Genomic DNA, 22,116 nt, shown 5'->3' on the forward strand with positions numbered 1-22,116 from the left:
TCATCTGAATGGATTTAATTTCAACACCAGCTTTCCGTTTTCCTCGTCAAAAAAACAGATCTACACGCTCAACATATAACACCTAAGAGCTTTGCTGTTCTCACTGGGCGTGAACGCGCAACGTAACGACAGTGAACTTCCGGTTCCTTCATGGTTTCTTTCCCGGACTTTCAGTGGACTCTTCGTACAGTATTTACTCTCCCAAACTGCTTGGGTTAACCTGAGGCTTTCATATTTTCTTCTGTGGAGATTTAATATCTCACAAAGCGACTTCTTTGTTTTCTTCAGTCATTTAAAGGTCGAATAGAAAAAAAATTGCGGGTGTACCGCCGTTGATGCAGCGCCTTCTACACCACCTTATTTAGCATGTCCCAGTACTGCAAAACTGGAGGTTCTTGGAAACCTATATTATGAAGAGGATTTGTGTTCTGCAGTGTACAAGTACTGTATATAATTACATTGAAATAAAATAAAGCTCAAATGAGCGAAGATCCTCATCCTCTTAATGATGACGTCATAAAAACGAATATGACGTCATTGTAATGTATCAGGTTTGCGATAAATTATCTGTGCTAATGCCCGGCTTGATTCCCGCAAACAAAATTCAAACAGCTTGCCTAGTTTCGGAGATAATGGTATAGGCGATTTCCATTAGCGGCGATATTATGACGTCAACTTTTTTTTCTACGAAGAATTTCCAAAATCGGAGATGGTTCCTGCCTGCGCATGGGCTTTCTGCATAGACATGGCAAGTTTCACGAAGATCCGATGAAAACTCTGGGATGTGAAACAAAAAATGTCAAAAACAGGAATGACATCATAGAAATTGATATGACGTCACAGCGATGTATCATATGTGCGGTAATTCATCTCTGCCAATGCCCTGTTCGATTCCCACAAACAGAATTCAAAAAGCTTGCCTCGTTTCGGAGATAATTTTTCAGGCGATTTCCATTAGCGGAGATATTTTGACGTCATAACTTTTTTTATAGGAGGAATTTTCAAAATCAGAGATGATTACTGTCTGCGCAGGGTATTTTTACATATATATGCCAAGTTTCAGGAATTTTCGATGAAAACTGTAGGCTGTGAAACAAAAATGTGCACAAGAAGAAGATGAAGAACAACAACGTAAGACTGAGAGATCCTCCACAAGGATCTAAAAATATAAAAGTCTCATTATTCTGCATATTCTTCCCTTTCCACATATAGGAGGGCCAATCAATAAGTAACCTTAAAATATTTTTCACAAATTGTTTATTGCATGCACGTGTGTTAACAACTGTTATTTTTCAACATAATCTCCATTGCGTTCAATGCATTTTTTCCAGCACTTAACCAAAGCCTGGATTCCTCGAGAAAAAAATATTTTGGTTGCTTGTGTAGGCATTCGTGCACCCCCTCTTGGACCTCTTCGTCGGATCGGAAGGTGGTTCCACCAAACGCCTCTGAGTGGCCAAAGATGTAATCCAAAGGGGCGAGGTCTTGTGAGTAGGGTGGATGAGGAAGACACTCAAAATGCATGTCCTCGATTGTTGCAGCAGGAGCGCGGCCAAGATAGGGCCGAGCATCGTCATGCTGCAGCAAAACACCGGTAGTGAGTCGTCCACGATGCTTTGATCTGATTGCTAGTTTCAGATGATTTTTAGGAGGTCGCAGTAGGATGCACTGATGACTGTGGTCCTTCTGGACACGTAAACCTCTACAATTAGGCCTCGGCTATCCCAGAAGAGCGTCAGCATCACGTTTCCAGCGGACGGCTGTGTGCGAAATTTTTTGGGCTTCGGTTAAGTTGAATGGCGCCACTGTTTGCTTGCCCTCCTCGTTTCTGGCTGAAAGTAGTGGACCCAGCTTTTAACCCCCGTCACTACGCGCTGTAAGAAAGCGTTGCCTTTTGTTTTGTGACGTTGCAGAAGTTCTTCACATGCATCCACTCACCCTTCTTTCAGTTCAGGTGCAAGTTGTCTCGGCACCCTCCTTGCAGACACTTTGCGGAACCCCAGTACGTTGTGAATGATATGGTGTGCTGAACTATGGCTAATGTTCAATTCGGAAACCACTTCATCTAGCGTAATGCGACGGTTTTCCCTTAGCACGCACTCAACTCCTGCAACCATTTCTGGTGTGTCGGCTGTGTGAGGCCGGCCCGAGCCAGCAGTGTCTGCCATACTGGACACTCCACTTTTAAACTTCCTGTTTCAGTCGTACACCTGCTGCACTGATAGACATGCGTCACCATATTGCATTTTTATTTTGTGATGGATTTCACTGGGATTCACACCCTCACTTCCCAAGAAACGGATGACAGAACATTGCTCCTCCCTTTGTGCATGCTTTGAAGGGAGCCACCATCTTGGACATACATCATCTACAACTACACACATTGCATTCTTGAATTTTTGCATCATTTTAAGCCTTGTGTTGGCTTAGTGGTTAGGGTGGTGGCTTAGGATCCTAGGGTCCTGAGTTCAAGCCCGTTGGCCGCTGAATTAATACACCAGGAGGTTGACTCAGCCTGTCATCCTTCCGAGGTTGGCAAAATGAGTACCAGTATACTGGTAAAGGGGGACACTGCATCAGCGGCATAGCCGTGTCCCAACCAATGATGCAACCAGCAGCCACAGGCTGCACTCGATAGAGAGAGCACCATTTTAAGGTTACTTATTGACTGGCCCTCATATTTCATGCAGATATTCATGTTAGCATTTGCTGTTGGGCAGTCACTGCAACATACGTGTGGAGCTTTGCGAGTAATTGTGCTGTTTTTTGGGATATTTTTCAGTTTCACTCATTCATCGACTTCATGCCTGTGAGGCTTCAATAAAACTCTGGAGCTCGGAGGGTATTCCCTGACTCCCGCATCGTTCTTGAATGGAGTTTGGCAGGCTGTTTAAATACGTACTTACATGTAGGGAAGACAGTACACTGTGGATGTACGAACGGCTCAAATTCACACCCAAAGTCCTGCTAAACTCAGGTCAGGGTCAGGTATGGAAGCATGTGCCAGAACAGCGCGTCGCTGCGTCCACTTTCCGCCGGTACTCCAGGGGCCTCTGTCTGGCCATCCCCCAGGCAGATGCCAGGCCCATCCCCATCTCCTTGAGATGATGGTCAACCTGCTGCAACCATGAGGCACGTGGTCGGCCCACTGGCCTCCTCCACTCATGAGACTCCCTTGCTGAGAGAATCTGGTGAGCAGGATCAGCGTCAGGAAAACGAGCCACATGTCCATACAGCCGCAACTGATGCTCACGGACTATGCAGGTAACAAATCTCATCCGAGTCTCTCTCAGCAACCGCTCGTTGGACACAAAATCCGACCAGCGATAGCCAAGGATTCTCCGAAGAGACCTGGTACCAAAGGAATTAAGTCTCCATCTCAGATCCTTGGTCAGAGTCCAAGTCTTGCACCCATAGAGCAAGACTGGAAGTACCAAGGACCTGAAGACTCGGACTTTCGTCCTCCCGCACAGGTACCGGCAGCGCCACACCCCATGATCCAGTGAATCCATGACTCCCCAGGCCCGACCCAGACGTCTATTGACCTCTGACTCGCAACCAGCAGAGACATGAATATCACTGCCAAGGTAAGTGAATCTCTCCACGACCTCAACATCCTCACCACAAACAGGGCAGCAGCATCCAAGATGTCACCGAAAGCCTGGATCTTAGTTTTGACCCAAGAAACCCGTAATCCCAGCGGCTCAGACTCCTCATTCAGCACTTCGAGGGCCCCCAAGAGGATGTCTAAAGTCTCCGCAAAGATGACTGCATCATCTGCAAAATCAAGGTCCGAGATCTTGACATTCCCAAACGATGCACCGCAACTTGATCTCTCCGACATCCTCCCTAAAATCCAGTCCATACAAGTGCTGAAAAGTGTGGGGGCAAGTACACACCCCTGACGAACTCCAGTAACAACTGGAAATAAGTCAGAGATGGTACCACCACACTTCACAGCACTCTCAGTACCAGAGTAGAGTTCAGACATCAGATCGATCAGTTTTGGTGGCACCCCACGAAGACCAAGAATCCTCCAGAGGGCATCCCGTTTCACTGAATCGAACGCTTTACAGAGATCAACATAGGCTGCAAGCAGCCCCTGCCGAAACTCTCGTCTGCGTTCGGTGAGGACACGAAGAGCAAGGATACGGTCAATCGTTGACCTCTTTGGTGTAAAGCCTGACTGCTCTTGGCGCTGGTGCTCAAGCAGATGGTGGCGAACCCTATCAAGAATTATCCGAGCAAAGACCTTGCCCGGCACTGAGAGCAGCGTCACCCCTCGGTAGTTGTTGCAGTCTTGGCGATCACCCTTCCCTTTCCAGAGAGGGACAACAAGGCCCCTCTTCCAGTCAGTTGGGATGATGCCTGTGTTCCAGGCAGAGCACAAAACTGCATGCAACGACACGAGTGCAGCATTTCCACCAGCCTTGAGAAGTTCGGCATGGATGCCACAGATCCTTGGAGCTTTGCCCCGTTTCAACCGGTTTACCGCAGCCCGTGTTTCCACAAGCGAAGGTGGACCACAGTTGATTCGAGGGTCAGCAACAGGGATTGTAACACCCTTGACGTCCAACTCGACAGCTGGGGGATCAGCCTGGTACAACCGCTCAAAGTAACTGGCCCAGCGGGCCTTCACTTCAGACTCCTCTGTCAAGAGCCTACCACTCTCTGCTCGAACTGCAGTGCTCCGAGGGATGGGCTTGGATGAACGTAATGTGCGAATTCCCCTGTAAGCGGGACGAGAATCACCTGTCCACAGGTGATGCTCTACCCCCTCACAGATTCCTCGCACATAGGCCTCCTTGTCCACCCTCAGTGCACGTACCGTTTTACGCCTCAGCTCCCTGAACAGCTCAGCTCTGCCATTCAGCCTGGCCCTGCGACTCTGGTCAATGGCATCCAGTGTCCCTTGAGAGACAAAATTCTTCTTTGCCCTGCGGTGAGCTCCAAGGCATCCACCGGCAACATCAAGGACGGTGGTCTTGAAGGCGCTCCACAACTCTTCAGGACCCCCCAAAGCACCCAGACCCCCCAAGTGTCCACTCAGCCTGTTCGCAAACCCCTCAGCTATTCTCTCATCCCTGAGCTTGGCAACATCCAGCCTTGGCTGGGATGGTACCATTCTCCAGGATTTAAGGTGCAGCTTTAGAGTTTCTACAACAAGCCTGTGGTCAGTATTGAGGAACTGAGCACTCCGGTGGACCCTGCAGTTCTGGATCATCCTCCAACGACCGTCAACGAGGACATGGTCAATCTCCTTTGCCACACCGCCAGCGTTGGAATACCAAGTCCAGCGATGAGCTTGTGGGCGCTGAAACCATGAACCAGCCACCCTAAGTCCATGACTTCTTGCAAAGTCAAGGAACTTCGTGCCATTCTGCTAAACTAAAGGTTCGTTTTCCCAATTCATGTACAAAATATAACATTGAATTGAAATAAAGTTGTTCCTCGATCATAAACTGATGTTTCTAGACAGACTGGCAGACTCAAACATCGACGACGTTGAGAACATTCTATTGGAGTTGTTGTTGTTCTTCTTTCGGCTGCTCCCGTTAGGGGTCGCCACAGCGGATCATCCGTTATGATCTGCATACTGATTTGGCACAGGTTTTACGCCGGATGCCCTTCCTGACGCAACCCTGGTCACCTCTTACGACACAGGGATAAGGATTGGGTTTCGCCATGATTCCAGGCTGCCCTTCACCCTCTCATAGCGTGGCTCAGCGCAGAGCAGAGCTCCCATCCTCAAGCGATCCATTCTATTGGAGATATGAAATGAAAATACCCAAACCTAAATTTGGGGTGAAATTATTGATTTGTTTGCAGAACTTTTGAACAACCAAGACCCAGTAAACAAGTTTTACTTTGGAGACCCACAAAAAGATTTCTGCGTTAATGACCCAGCATGCAAGTTCTACCTTGGAAACAAACAAAATTCGGGAAAATCAGGACAAGAGTTCTGCCTAGATGGCTCACACTGTGAGACCTACCTTGGAGACTCAGGGAAATAATTCTGCCAAGATGGCTCACAATGTGAGACTGACCTGGGAGACTCAGGAAATTCAGGAAAATAGTTCTGCCTATGTGGCTTACACTGGGAGACCTACCTTGGAAACTCAGGGAAATAATTCTGCCTCAATGGCTCAAACTGTGATAGACTGACCTTGGAGACTCAGGAAATTCAGGAAAATAAGGAAAATCAGGAAAAAGAGTTCTGCCTTGGAGACTGAAAAGTGGGTTATATTGCAGAAACTCTACTTAAGGGTTCTAGTTTGGAGACCTTTGGAGTTCTAAACCTATTGCTGTGATTCTGCGTTGGATCATACTTGATGAGAGGTGAGTTCAGTTGATTAAAATTAATTAAATTATTTATAATTTATGTTGATATTATGTAAGTAACGTATTTAATTGTATTCAAGCAAGTGCTGGGAAGACGAGTTTTAGTTCTTCAGACATATTTTCAATATATCTCACCCTTTCTACTTCCTCACACTTGAAAGAACTGAAACGTCCTTCTCCAGACAGAACTGGAAGAAAAAAAAACTGAATTAAAAGATTGTATTCACCTTCTCCAGTATTATTGAACTGTTCAAAAAAACAAACGAACATTGAACTGTTTAAAAGAAATAAAACGTTTGATGGTGCTTGATGAGAGGTGAGTTCAAGTTGATTAAGAATCGATTAAATGATCTATTATTTAACTTGATACGAGATCTTCTTCTTCTTTCGGCTGCTCCCGTTCGGGGTCGCCACAGCGGATCATCCGTATGATCCGCATAGTGATTTGGCACATGTTTTACGCCGGATGCCCTTCCTGACGCAACCCTGGTCGCCTCTTGCGACACAGGGATCTGGTACACCTATTTTAACCGGGGTATACACCGGCCCAGTATACTGGTACTCATTTCGCCGACCTCAGGAGGATGACAGGCTGAGTCAACCCCCTGATGTATTAATTCAGTGGCCCAACGGGGCTTGAACTCAGGACCTTTTGGATCCCAAGCCGCTGCCCTAACCACTGCGCCAACACCAGGCTTCTTAATTTGATACGAGATAAGTAGTGTATTTATTTATTATCTTGCCAAAACGAAGTTTTTGCAAGATATGTTGGTCAGCTTGTATGTTTTTATTTATTTATTTTATTTTATTTTTTTGTTTGTTTGTTTGTCTGTAATCACGTATAAAAAATTCTGCAGAGCACAGTTATCATTGGAAATTTTTGTAACTTCGCATATCAGAGGCCTATAGAGGTCCCTTTCAGTGCACAAAATTTTGAAGGTCAAGGTCAAAGGTCAAGGTCACTGTTGCAAATCAGGGGAGTCGACGAAACCCTTATTTTTTGAGTAATTTTGATTGGATCGTCTTCAAACTTCATGGAAATATACTTCATGGTCTGGCGCTCAGCTGATTAATTTTTGGTGGCAATTGGCCTTGACCTTCATGGTTAGCGCCTGAGGTCAAACATATTTGACCCCAAGGTCAAATTTTCAAGTTTTAGGAACCATATCGTGTAGTACCTCAAATTGAACACCTCGATGAGTGCTTTCTAGATATGTCAAGCTTGAGACATTATGATGTCATTTGGTGACGTTATGAGGCAAAAGCATATTTTTCATGGTTACTCTGTAGAACGATTCTCATCGGAATCTCTCGTAGGCAGATATTCCTCAAGGTGTCGCTCCTAGTGGATAGCAGCTCTGTTCACCTCAGTGTGACCTTAAAGAAGTCACACATGGTCACCTTTTGGCAAGATACGGGTCGGTTTTTTATTTATTTCTCATTTTTCAGCAATATCAAGAAAGTGTTGGGAAGACCTGGGAATTCTTGAGATATTTATGATCTACAGTATCTCCTTCTTTATACTTCTCCAAACTTAAAAGAACTGAAACATCATTGTCAAGACAGGACTGTAAGAAAAGAAAAAACCCAATTTTGATTTGAAAGACTGTATTTACCTTGTACAGTATTATTATTGAATGAACTGTTTAAAAATTAAAAAAATAAAAACATTAACTGTTTAAAAAATTTAGTTAGGCTGTTTTTAAAAAACAATTTCAGTGTAAAAAATGATTTATGATCTTGGGATTCGTGTTGGGTTTCAATGTGAGGGTTAGGGTTGGTTTTGGGTGCTAGAGTTTTTTTTTTTTTTTTTTTTTTTTTTTTTTTTTTTTTGTATACCTTGGTCGAGGCTCGTATGAGAGCTAACACACAACTCACAGCAAGGAGGCATGAGACAAGAGGGGTGGGAGTGGAAGGGACAAAACATTGGGGAACAGACACAGGTGAACTGTGGAAGGGAGAGGGATGGGGATGGGACGGGGAACATGGCGAGGAGAAGATGGACATTACAGGGACTTTCAGGAAGGAAAGCAGGAGAATTGAAGGAAGTGGGCATGGGTGGATTATCGGGGGTAGAAAAGATCGAGGATTTGGATGGGGGAAGATAAGAGGTGGTGGTGAACAGCTGTTTTGAAAGCCTGGAGGGAAGAATGGGAAAGAATAGAGTGAGGAAGTTTATTCCAAAGGCGGGAAAAAAGAGGAATGAAAGAGTGAAGATGAGCAGTGATTCGTGATTTTGGTAGTTTTACCAGAAGGGGGTTGTTGGCGGACCTTGAGCGCCCTGTGGAAATGTGGTTGGGACAAATCGCAGAGAGAGCAGGGGGGGCAAGGCTGGAGAGGAGTCGGTAGAAGACAGAAAGACCACCGACCAACCTGCGGTGATTGAGTGAGAGGCCCAAAGACTCAGCTTCATTGCGGGAGATGCCAATGATCTTAAAAGCCCTGGTTTCGACAGCGTGAAGTCGAGAAAGGTGGGAGGCAGGAGCACCAGCCCAGAGGGGAGAGCAGTACTCCATCAGGCTACGGACAAAGAGTTGGGTTTGGGTGTTAGGGTTATGGTTGGTTTTGGGTGTTTGGGTTGGTTTTGGGTGTTTGGGTTGGTTTTGGGTGTTTGGGTTGGGGTTGGGTGTGAGGATGAAGGTGGGGTTTGAATGTGAGGGTTCGGGTAGGGTTTGTATGTCAGGGTTGGTTTTGGGTGTTAGGGTTGGGTTTGAATGTGGGTGTTAGGGTTGGGTTTGAATGTGGGGGTTGGGTTTGGGTGTTCGGATGAGGGTGGGGTTTGTATGTCAGGGTTGGTTTTGGGTGTTAGGTGTTAGGGTTATGGTTTGGTTTGAATGTGAGGGTTAGGGTTGGGTTTGAATGTGGGGGTTAGGGTTGGGTTTGAATGTGGGGGTTAGGGTTGGGTTTGAATGTGGGGGTTAGGGTTGGGTTTGAATGTGGGGGTTAGGGTTGGGTTTGAATGTGGGGGTTAGGGTTGGGTTTGAATGTGGGGGTTAGGGTTGGGTTTGGGTGTGCAGGTTGGAGTTGGGTTTGGGTGTTAGGGTTATGGATGGGTTTGGGTGTGCAGGTTGGGGTTGGGTTTGGGTGTGCAGGTTGGGGTTGTGTTTGGGTGTTAGGCTTGGGTTTGCAGGTTGGGGTTGGGTTTGGGTGTTAGGGTTATGGATGGGTTTGGGTGTTAGGGCTATGGTTGGGTTTGAATGTGAGGGTTAGGTTTGAATGTGGAGGTTAGAGTTGGTTTTGGGTGTTAGGTTATTTGAGTTAGGGATGGGGCTTAATTTTCTTATAAGATTGTGAATTTTGTCTTTCCTAATTCCTATGAATAAAATGAACCTAAAATATTTTATCCTTTCATGCGAGTTCTTTTCTCTTCATATCTCAAGAGCCAACTATCTAGTGTGGGTGTTTATGAATTATTGCAAAGCTGAACCTCCTTCTTTGCCATTGGGTCATGCATGGCTGAACTACAGATACATCTGGCACAGTTGCTGCATATCGGAAATTAACTAGACAAGAGACCTTGATGCCGATTCAGATTCTTCAGTTTATTCGGATGACAGTGATGATGAAGAAATTACCGAGTGAAAAATGTTATACCTTGTTCAAGGACAGTTGAAATACTAAATGCGAGAAGTCACGTTATAATAATCACTGTAGTAATGCACCAGTTTCAGTAAGCTCAATGTCTTCAGTATTCAATGTTTGCTGCATTATGTCCTGCAAGAAATATAGCTTGCTATAAATATGAAAACTGGATTTAGAACCATTAAAAAGCCCACAATACACCTTTTGGTCAACTCTGTAGACAAAACTCCAAGATACTCAGACAAGTAATACACTCACGACGGCCATTTTGGAAAACGGCCCCGAGCGGCCGTTCCATCATTTCTCAAAATGTGTCGAAGCTAAGTTTAAAGGCTGTACCCTAAGGTACCAAAATCCACCCTCAAACTTCGTTCTCCACAAAATAGTCACAAGGCTGCTGGAAAAATCCAATCCAAATCCATCAGGACTAAACTCTGTACATAGCATTGGTGCTGCCAAATCAGTCTTCGAAGCTATTGGGCACTATCCTGGACAGGTCACCACTTCAACACAGGATACTCAAATGGCTCAATCATCCCAGAAAGCTGCTACTCATTTTGCTAACCTCAGAGGAATGACAGGCAGAGTCAACCCCACCTGGTATTATTTCAACAGCCAAGTGGGATTTGAACTCAGGATCCTAGGATCCCAAGCCCACCACCCTAACCATTAAGTCAACACTCGGCATGCTGGTGAAAGGAACCCCACTATTACAGCCAGAATGCCAGTGAGTCATTAGATGCTTTGTCAGCTGGTGCAAGCTTCTCTCCCAGAAATGTGATTTTAACTCTAAACAAGAGAAATACCAACTCTTGAAAGAGCAAATCATTGCAAGTACCGCCATGGCAGATTTCCAGAAGGAGCTTCTTACAAAACCCAAAGCCTTTACTCTCAACGATGCTTTGAAATTGGAACGCACACATGAAGCCTCGACCACACACCTCAAACAATTGCACACAATGAGTGACTTTGCAGACAAAGCAGCCAACAATGTAAACATCCCCGTTGTTGGCCCCAGACTCAGCAAGTACAAAAACTGGGGTACCTCACCCTCCAGCTCATGATGACATGCAGACAGCAGTTCGTGTGGTAATAACTAGGCCAATGGGCAAAGTTTTGTCTTACTTCCAGGTTTTGATGAACCTACCTCCTGGCTTCCGCCAAGTGCTTGCCGTCAACAAGTACCTAGAAATTTTGAAACCACCAATTAATGACCCACATGGAATGCTTGCCAGAACCCTCGAACATCGTATGCTATTCATACTACATCGAGCAACATTAAAAGATACACCAAACCCTCGTGTTGCAGAAAAACACCCGTACACAAGGGATGTTCATGATGTTCCTCAGGCCAGTGAACAATGTGAACCTGCATATGATACTTGTGTCATGGACCATAAACACTGGCCTTAGTACAACAACAGACCTGATGATGCTGCGTCACAGTCAGCATTATGGGTGTTCCACTCCATAAATACACTGAGGCAACATAACAAGGCTTATGTTACACATCACATCAGCCTATGCAACAGACCAGGTGTTCACTACTTCAACCTGAAGGGCGGCGCAGGTGCCCAAGATAACACTCTGCCCATTCATGTTTTTCAATGGATGTTTCTGGAGAGGATGGATTCAAATGAGGAACCTCATACAGACTTGCTTCAGTTAACATGGAATGCTCGAACCACATACAACTGAAATCATATCAAGTGTTTTGGTACTACGGACATTACATGGTACTACGGACTAGAGTGGATCAGCACACGTTTTTCTTCTTGTGGATGTCAGTGGTCCTGCAGTCCTCGACCTTTCATCATGCGACAGTCCACATGTTGTGATGTTGTATTGTTCCGTGAGCAATAGCCAGAAATCAGTTTGGAACAAATAAGGGACCTCATGGATGCATACCCACAACAGTTCGACTGCATTGGGGAATTTTGCACAACAAGCTTGTTGTGGACCTGAACATCCTGCCATATGGGGATCCACAATGCAGAACCCTTGTTGCTATCGAGCACAAAATTAAATCAGAACTGGTTGGCATGCTTCGGCAGGGAGTCATACAGCAAATCCAGGCAACATCCATATTTGTTTGGACTCAAAGCATCTTAACTGTGCCTTGATCTGTCCATATTCCAAAAAAAAAGAAATTGAGGCGCAAAGCACCCCTCCCTGAATATTGGACGGTTTCTCTTCATGCAACTTTAACACAGGGACTGATAATTCGTTTCTCGGCTTCTACTGGACAAAATTGGCTGCAAATTTCAGAAGTAAGTCCTTTGTACGTCGAGGTAATACGTTCCAAATTTCAGCATTCTTGAGATTTTAATGAAAAACCTAAAAAAAAAAAATCACATTAGTGTCCGTCAGTCTGTGCGTCCCTCTGTCCATTTATTCATTTAAACGAGCTGAAACTTGGAATATACATCGGACAATACGTCTAATCAATGGCTTTCAAAACAAATTCCACCTAAGTGCCAAAGGTTTTGCTTTTTTGCTCATCTTCAACTATCCATGCATCTTCCACAAATAACTCGGAATTATTATGCGATTCTACTTGGTTTCCACCGGAGGTAAGCACCAGCTATAATTTATGGATATGCATTAGTTATGATCTTTGCAATTGTTTAAGAGTGGGGCCACTTTTGCTGACAAGACATCAGTGCGAGAGCCACCACCACCTGCAGGACTCATTTATGGTTGCTATGAAATCTTGGAAATCCGCCAACATTACTGCACTACATTAAAAAAAAAAGAGAAAAAACTGATCCCCTCAATTGCAAACCTATCAGGTTACTTCCAATCATGAGCAAGGTTGTTGAAGCCATCATCACAGTTGAGATGAAATCCTTCCTTTTCTACAACAACCTCATTTCAGATCACCAATTTAGTTTCAGACCAGGTCACTCCACCTTGGACATGCTGCTTCTAATCACCAACAATACATAGAGGCCCTCAATGTCAGACATGAGATCAGCGATCTCACTTGACATGAAGTGCTTTCAATTGTCTGGCACCCCACCCTGCTCACCAAACTCTTACTGTGGTATCCAAGGCAATCTTCACTCATGGCTCACAGACTTCCTCTCCTGTCATAGTCAATGTGTGGCTCTTAATATAATTCTCTCATCCCCTCTTCCTGTCCAGCCTGGAGTTCCTCAAGGCAGTGTTCTGGGTGCTGTGCTTTTTCTGGTTTTCAAAAAGTATCTCTCTGACTGGAAAATCCTCTTTATCTCTTTGTTGATCTGGCACTCCACACTCTGCTGTACCATCTGGAATCCCTCAGATCGGCAAGCAGCAACCTCATCACTCTCTGCAGATCTGGATAAAATCACAAGTGGTCCAACACTTGGAACATGCCTTTTAATCCTGAAAAATCTCACTCTTACTATGTCTCTCCGGAAGGACCGGCTGGAACTCCCCCCCCCCCAATCTACTTTCTCAACAATAATCTTGAAGAAGCTCTTTCATTCATGCTTTTGGGCATATCTGTTCTGACGTTTCCTGGGAAAGCTATATTTCCAAGCTGGCCTCCAAAGCCAGTCGCCGACTGGGCATTCTCCATCGTGCAAAGTCCTTCCTTGGCACACCTGACATCCTGCCCGCATACAAAGCTTACGTCTGCAGCCTGATTGAGTACTGCATTCCACTCTGGGCTGGTGCTCCTGCCTCTCACCTTCACGCTGTGGAAACCAGGGCATTTAGGATCATTGGTATCTCCCATGATGAGGCCGAGTCATTCGGTCTCTCACTCTCTCACCGCAGGCAGTCAGTGGTCTTTCTGTCTTCGACCTTCTCTTCTCCAGCCTCGTTCCCCCCCCCCCCCACTCTCTCTGTAATCTGTCCCCCCCCCCGCTCTCTCTGTGATCTGTTCCCCCGCTCTCTCTGTGATCTGCCCCCCCATCCAACCCACCCCTCCCCCAATATTTCCACAGTGCACTCAAGGTCCACCAGCAACCCCCTTCTGGTAAGTATCACTGCTCACCTTCATTCTTTCATTCCTCTTTTTCCCCACCTTTGGAACAAACTCCCACTCTCTTCAATCCCACTCTTCCCTCCAGGTCTTCAAAACAGCTATTCATCACCATCTTTTCTCTTCTCTTCCCCATCCAAAAGAATGATCTTTTCTACCCCCATTAATCCAGCCCAAACTCACCTCCTTCAAATTCCCAGCATTCCTTCCTGAAAGTCCTTGTTATGTCCATGTTGTTTACCCCACCCCAACCCTCTCCCTTCCACAGATCTCCTAATGTCTCTGTTCCCCACTGTTTTGTGCTTCCCTCTCTCATCCCTCATCTCCCGTTCCCCTTGTTAGCTCTTATACGAGCCTCAATATTGTTTTTTTTAATCTACAAGCATGATGGGCTATTATACAGCAAGCATTCCACCAATAGGATACCGGTTTTGATTGGGAGGAATGGCTCCGCTTGGCAACTGTTAATGATGTGCTTTCTCGTTTTTTCGCAATAGCGGCAATTTACCTGCGTAGGTAACTTACTCACAGTCTGGAGTCCAGATAAGCATCATTTAGCATGTACTTTATTAACAAGTCCACTCCTAAAAATTTCATATTTATATAATTGATAATCGGTCATGAAATCCATTTTCTCACCAACCTCAGCAATCCCAGCCATTGTACAGATGAAGAAATCTCATAATTTTAAGTTGTGGTTAGAAATCATGTGAAGTTAATCCCTTGATTTAACTCCACAAAAGAAATATATTTTGGGGCTAAAAACATCATTATCTCTCATCCTTCATTGCTTGGGTGGACCGAAAGGATCACTCCAAACCTTCATTCCTGCAAACAAAACATTACCATTGATAATCATTATTAGGCAAATGAGTCAGCCAATATTAATAATAAACGATTGATTGGAAATTGTGAATATGCAAAATCAAGATGACAATTCCCAAACAACATTCTTGGTTTTAACTAATAAGTTCCATAACAGGTATTTTATGATTGCAACATCTCTTTGTCAACTTGAATGTGCATCAAGATCTAGCAGGATGATGCAGAAGTAACACCTAATCTGAATTTGATTTCCAACTCCACTATAAACTGCCGGATTGGTGCTTCGCAGGTTGGGCATTGCATTGCAGCACAAGTTGTGCCATCCCTCCGATGGATGGCAATCCAGATGTCCCATTTGCTAGCATCAGTTGGTGGACAATAAAGATCCCAAAGTTAGTGAGATATCACCTACCCTGACAAATTCCTACCCTGACCACTGGAAGGTAAAGGCAAATCACCCAATGTTGCCCTTGCAGAATTGAACCAGCCTTTGGGCAGATCATGAGTGTACCGTGCTTTATGCAGAGCGTTGGTGCTGCAAAAGCAGTTTCTTGGCTTGGGTTACAAGCATGGATGGGTTGCCATTGCAACACAGGAAGTCAGGGCATGAATTTGGAATTTGGCCAGGGTGCCGACGATAGCTCGCCTGCAATTTACGAAGGACACTGGTATCTTCAACGTCTATCAACTCAAATGAGACACCAAATTTAACATTCATCTTAGTGACTGATATAATCAACCTGCCTGTTTATCACATGACAGATCACAGTTTATAGCTGGTCTGAGATTTGAAATCAGATTAGACAGCTGAGAGGCAAGTGTGCATAGCCTCTCGGCTCTCATGCGAGCTCGACAGAAAGATGTGTACAAAGTAAAGAAGGAATTGGGATAACAAACCACCACTCAAGGGGGGGAAAAAAGGCCTCAAAATATTCTCTTCCTTTTTTTCAGACAACCAGGGTGTTTCAAAAATAGACACAACTTTGATTTCCTGCTATTTCTTTGTTTTTTGACAGATACCGTTTTCCTTTTCAGTGTTTGGTGGTGTTATCGTGGCATTTGTTCCCTGGGATTTCTAGCTCCGTAGCTCAACTATGCCATTAACAGTGAAGCAGAAGACAAAAGTAGTGGGTGGCTCTGTGGTATGAAACTAAATCATATGTGGACACCCGCCGGAGGTTCTGCTGGGAATATGACCTCAGACCATGTGATTGGCACAATTTGTGGGTCTTTCAATGTATTGTGAAACATTTTGAGCACAAGGGTACAATGCAAAACCAGAGCAAGGGCAACTGTGGCAGGCCAGCATCAGGAACCAAGAGCCAACCCACATCGATGCCATGCGGGATTCTGCAGTGGACAATCCCAAGAAGTCGCACTGCCGGCGATCCCGTGAGCTAGGCATCAAACCAACATCAGTCTGGTGAATCCTCACAAAGGAAATGAAGCTTTTCCTATAAATCATCTTTTAGGCATAAACCCAGTCAAGATGACTTGAGAAGGAGACTTGATATGTGCAATTGGCTCAGTGACAGGATGGTGCAGTACCCAAACTGGATCAACCTGATCTGGTTCAGTGATGAAGCCCATTTCCACTTGAACGGTTCCATCAACAACCACAACATTTTCTGGGGAGCAGAACCATCTGAGATGATCACTGAAAGGTACTGAAATGGCCAAAGGTCACATGCTTCTGCACTTTCAATGCCAGATGGGTAACGCTAGGGACTTACTGGTTTGAGAATGACAACAGCAGGATGGTGACGGTCAATGGTGAGCCAGGCCATGCTCCAGAAGTTCCATAATGATCTAGCTCAAAAGGTCACCCCAAACCAGCTCAGCATGATCTGATTTATGCAGGATGGTGCACCCCCGCATATAGCTGGTGATACCATCACTTTCCTGCGGCAGCTCTTCAGAAACCATCTCGTTGTCCTGGGTACCACTCATGACTGGGCACTTTGAACCCTCTGGACTACTGGTTCTGGGGGGCTGCCATGGTCTCTGTCTACGCCAACCGCCCTGCCATACTGGATGATCTGAAGCAGGTGTCAGACTACCTCCAGGCAGTGCCACATGAGACCTCCAGGAAAGTTGGACAGAACTTTGGAGTCAGGATCAATACCTGTCTGAAACGCAGAGGGGCACACGTCTAGAACGTCAATTACAAGGATTTTATGTAAATGCCAAATTCAGACCTTGGGCTCTCACTAACTCCACCAGTGATAGAAAACACCATGTCATAAGCTTTCAAGAAATGTTTGGTTCATGTTCCTGAGGTTTCTGTTTCTTTGTAAATAAACATTTAAAGTTGCATCATTCTTTGAAATACCCTGTACAAAGCAGCTCGTGCTTTACAAATGGGGAGGGCCCTTAAGTCCTCAAGCAAGAAAAGGCATCTTGGCATGTGACTGCTCAGAATTAGTTTAAAGAGAAAAATGAAAATCCAGTGGCTCAACCAGAACCAACTAAAACGTCGTCAAACCACTCAACGATATCTCGAAACACTGCCGGAGGGCCAGAATTAACATGCCATAATCACTACTGAACCTGCACTGAATGTAAAGGAGAAGTGATGCAACATGATAAACCAGAACGGCACACGGTAGAGCGCATACCTCCACTAGGCTGAACAGTTTACATTTTGCATCAAACTGATGGGCTTAGATGTGCATCCCGACGTTAACAAAAATCTGATTAGCTTGTTCTAGTCACCAACTCAACTCGTCCACAAAAGCTTCATCCAAATCCATCCATAGCTTTTTGAAATATCATGCTACATATCGTTTTTGGTCCAATATCCTAATGATGAAGAATCACTAAAAATAATAATAAAAATAAAAATATATTTAAACTCTCATATCCGGATCTTTGCCAAAATCTAATCTACTCGTTCTTGCCACACACCCAACCTGTCCCCCAGAATTTGTCCAAATCCATCCATAACATGAGATATCCTGCTCACAGACAGGCAAACAGACAGTGGTAAAAAACAACTTCTATCCACATTCAGGTGGAGAGGTAAAAATCACTTGTGCACCAGTACGTCGTTAACGGCCCAAATTATTCACACATTCTTTGGGGGTTGGCCTGGGATCGTTTTTGGTACAAGTCTTTGACGAACCGGCTGGCCAAGCATGACGCTTGACTGAAGGTGCTGGAATTTGTAACTTATGTTGCCGGCGATAACTCGCCAACTATTCATGAAGGACACCGTAGGATATTTAGTGCACACCAACTAATGCCAGCAGATGGGACACCCAGTTTAACGTCCGTCTGAGAGACGGCACACACAATGACGCCTCATCTTGTCTTACCTGCGAGACACCAGGATGACAGTTTATATCTGGGATGAGATAGAACGTCAGGCTAGACAATTGAGAGGCAAGTGTGCATGATGCTAGACTATCCAACCTGTACATCATGCACACTACATTCTATACAAATAGGACCATAGGCCCTGAAGCTCACCTGGATCAGAAGCAACAGCCAATGACGTCACAAAATATTGAAATTTTGTTTATGTGCAGAATCTGGTCATGCAATTGGTTGAATGGAAGCCCTCTCGATGCCGATTATAGCGATACCAGTTTACAGGTCATGCTTTTACAGGTTATGGGTCATGTTTTTGCCTGAGGGCATAGCTGTGCTGCTGACAAAATTCCCCCTGTAGGTTAGGTCAGGAATTTTTAGCATTTTAGGCCTTAATGAACACAGATTTTGATGCAGTCAATACACCTTAGTTAGGCATCAGATATGAAGCTTGGGGCCAAGTTTCATCAAAATCGTGTATTCGGTTCAAGCCATGACTGAAGTGTTTACAGATTGACTGACACTGCTTGATCCAATAAGCTCACTGGACTAAAGTCCAGGTGAACTAAAAATAAACCATTTTCAAAACCACAAAATTAAGCGAGTAATTTCAAATTATGCTGGTTTCAGTTCATGCCCCTCTCAATTAAAAAACAAAACAAAAAAATTATAATAAAAAAAACAGATCAGCATTCTTCCGACTGAATCATCTTCCAGATCATGTTTTGAAATTTCCAATGGTCTGAGTTGGGTAATTCTCTCACCGTTCCTGTAACTTTATATTTGTAGCAGCCCGTCTAACGATTTGTATCAATTACTAGCATTTCCCATAAAACATGGGGCTCAGGAACACAAATTTCTCTTTATAAACAGTTTCACACAGGGTACTTATCCAGAAAAAGTTTGAGGGCGATTATTCTTATTCTTTTACACAACTGGAAATACCCACTCCCACTGCAGGCGAAATACGAGGTCGATCCCCCGCCCCCCCCCCTCGCCCTCTCCCTGCTTGAGGTCCTGCTCATTCATGTGACAGGTGACAGGTGAATGGACGAGTCTACCTTTTGTAATAGTAACACTCGTTCCCTCTGGGAGCTAAAAAAAAAAAAAAAGATCAATGCCCACTCTCTCTGTCAGGGGTCAGTGATTAAACCACTTGCACTATTAAAATGAAAAATTAAAAACTTTATAAGCACTAGCTCTACCCATCTGTCACTTCACTGACAGATTTAATCAAAAGACAGCACGTTGTACTTCACAAGCTTATTGCATATGTATCTGTCAATGGAGATGTAAAATGAAGCAAAACACATGAAAAAGGATCTTTTACAACACCAAGTTATTGCTGCTGGTGGTGTGCTACTTCAATGTACTTTTATGTTTTTCATATTGCTCCGAGAAATATTACTATAGTATATATCATTTTGTTTGCTTCTGATGGGTTCCTGCTGTGGTAATATATTACATGTTAAGGTTGGAACTGTTACATGAAGCCCCCATTCACACATCATCTTGCTCAATTCCGGAAACATGGACTTTTAAAACAGGCATCTTTATGATTAAATGGACACAAATTTTTGTTCCAAAATTAAATCGATTATCACCTTTCCAACGCTATCATTTTTGCTTGGTTGTTTTACGTATTCTTCTTCACGAGATTGTTGGGTAGTCGAAAAAACAAAATTGAGCTTTTTTTCTACCCTTATCAGTATTTCCGTCGGTATGTTTGTTGGGTAGTCGATCAAGTCGAAAAAAAAAAAAAATTCAAAAAACATTTTTTTTTGAGATTTGTTCTACCCTGATTATCAGTATTTAAAATGGCAATTTCAGTTAATACAATGGCGATTTCGATGAAACTTAGTTGCTTGGTTCATACCATGACCTAGTTGTGTGCAAATGAGAACCGTTGCTCTGGACACCACCGTTGCCGAGCAACGGAACTTTGAAATTTTTGAAAAATCATTAAAAAAAAAAAATTTTCGAAAATCAAACATCGGGCCACGAGCGACTGTGGGCAGTACATTCAGCCATATTGTCAAAAAATTCCAGCCGGATCCTATGAAAACTGTCGGAGAAGATAGACTTTGAATGAACCCTGGTCGAAAACAATAAAAAAAAACAAAGTTTGTTATATCTCAGAGACTAGGAGTCAGATATACATGAAACTGGTATGGTAGGTTCATGATATGTCCTAGTTATGTGTGAGAAAGAACCGTTGCTATGGACCCCTCCGTTGCCTAGGAACGGCCGAAAAACCTCTAAATGTGGGGGTATTTTAACGAAAAAACAATCTGCAGCATTAACCCTTGAAAAATCTGCAGCATTAACCCTTGAAAAATCATGAATTTTCTTGTGCTTAATCCTAAGGTCATTCCCCATCGAACGGGCCCATCGCGTCAGGTTCTATTGGGTAGTCGACTACCCATGTCCACGTACTGGCTTGTCTGTCTGTCTGTCTCCATCATAGATAACGAATGAAGAGTTCATTCTCGAGATAGCATGTATACATCAGACAAAGAACCAAAATCAATGATCTGTCAACCCCACCTTGTTTGGATATTGTGCCACCACCTACGTAACCACATTGGAGACCGCCATATTTGCTCATATTGCATTGTGGGTCTATTCTCCAGAACGAGACAAGAGGCCGGCCAGCTGTGTATGTCGGCCTGTTTTTGCTGCAGCGGCCTGTTCCGGACTTGCCATGCCTTGTCTGCCTGCCTCTGCCTTGACCCCATGCCTGCTAGCCCTTGTGTTTGCGTTTGCCCCTGTTCCATCCATTACCATGTGCGCCAGGATCATCACACAAGTTGCGGGGACTGCCCAGAAGGCAGCCCCGCTGACCATTGTGTTTGCTTGCATCAGTGCCGATTTAGTATTCTGCAGGGACTGCCCTGCAGGCAGCTACACCACGGGACTGCATTTAGCAGCCCGTGCACCGTGTTTTCCATCCATCCATCCATCCGCTCATTTTTGTATTTGCTTGCGTCAGTGCCCATCCAGTATTCTGCAGGGACTGCCCTGCAGGCAGCCGCACACGGGGACTGAATTGATGCAGCCCGTGCACCGCTTGTGTTCACTGCTCAACTGCGCTCATTTCAAGGGGGAGGCCTGGGACTGCATCGGGCAGCCGGCCACCTTCTGTGTTCATACCTGCATTTGTTTCATGAGCCAGAGACTGCATTTGGGCAGCCTGGCTCCCTGCTTCGAAAATGGCCTGTGGGATGGCATATGGCATGCCGGGTTGGGGTGAGTTGCCTCCAGCAGCTGAAGACATGAAAAAGGTTCTGTGACAGACAACGGGGCCTTTTGAACAGGCCCCGAAGATATCCGACCTTCAGCTGCGGAGCACTCACCCTAAAATACTGACTAACTTTGCCATGCCCCTTTTCCCCACAGAGTCCATCAGTCCTGGGCCATGGTTTAGTGTAAAATTCATAAGTTAAGTTAAAATTGTAAATGAGTTTTGCTCCCCCTGCATGTTTGTCGTAGCGCCGGCAATTTTAGTTGTCATCTGTATGAGTGAGTTTGTTTAGTTAGTGACACAGCCTGTAGGTTATTTACTTTTGGGACACGGATACACCAAATGTCACACTCAGGGATCCGAAGGCAAATCGTACTAGGGGAAAACTTACACATGAAGGCACACGAAAATTTGACGACTCGGGACGAGTCTGTAAAAAGGGGAGGGGGTAGTGTTTCGGTTGTGGAAATTCACAGATCATCATTCAGATTCGCCAGAGGTCAGTTGTGTCGATAAGTGTGTGTCCAGGTTAGATTTCCCCACCGATGTATAACGGGCTATGCATCTTTGAGTTAGCCGTTGTTGTTTTTCTATCTTTATTTTAAAACAAACAACATCTCCTCACCATCATCTCCACAAACAACAAGTCCTCACCATCAGCTCCACAAACAACATCATCTCCACAAACAACATTTCAACAAACAAACAACATCTCCTCACCATCATCTCAACGGCACCGCCATCTTTTCACCAGCAACAACATCCCCAACAACCAACATCTCCACAGGCAAACACGATGGCATCCTCGCAGCGGCAGGGTGTTTTCAAACAAGGCCGC

The 22,116-nt window shown here is 44.7% G+C and overlaps 1 protein-coding gene across 1 annotated transcript in view; it reads right to left on the minus strand.

The window, feature by feature from the left end:
• Positions 1-14,441: 14,441 nt before the first annotated feature.
• SMIM20 (small integral membrane protein 20) overlaps positions 14,442-22,116 on the minus strand; it is a 33,821-nt gene continuing 26,146 nt past the window's right edge. The window contains exon 3 of the mRNA XM_085885024.1: positions 14,442-14,725. Coding sequence (XP_085741150.1) covers positions 14,682-14,725 — 44 coding nt within the window. The 3' untranslated portion in view covers positions 14,442-14,681. The remainder of the gene's footprint in view (positions 14,726-22,116) is intronic.

The sequence above is a fragment of the Eptatretus burgeri genome, chromosome 6 (assembly GCF_056783735.1).
Source record: "Eptatretus burgeri isolate ZD-2024b chromosome 6, Ebu_testis_v1, whole genome shotgun sequence".
In the NCBI taxonomy this organism is placed as follows: domain Eukaryota; kingdom Metazoa; phylum Chordata; class Myxini; order Myxiniformes; family Myxinidae; genus Eptatretus; species Eptatretus burgeri.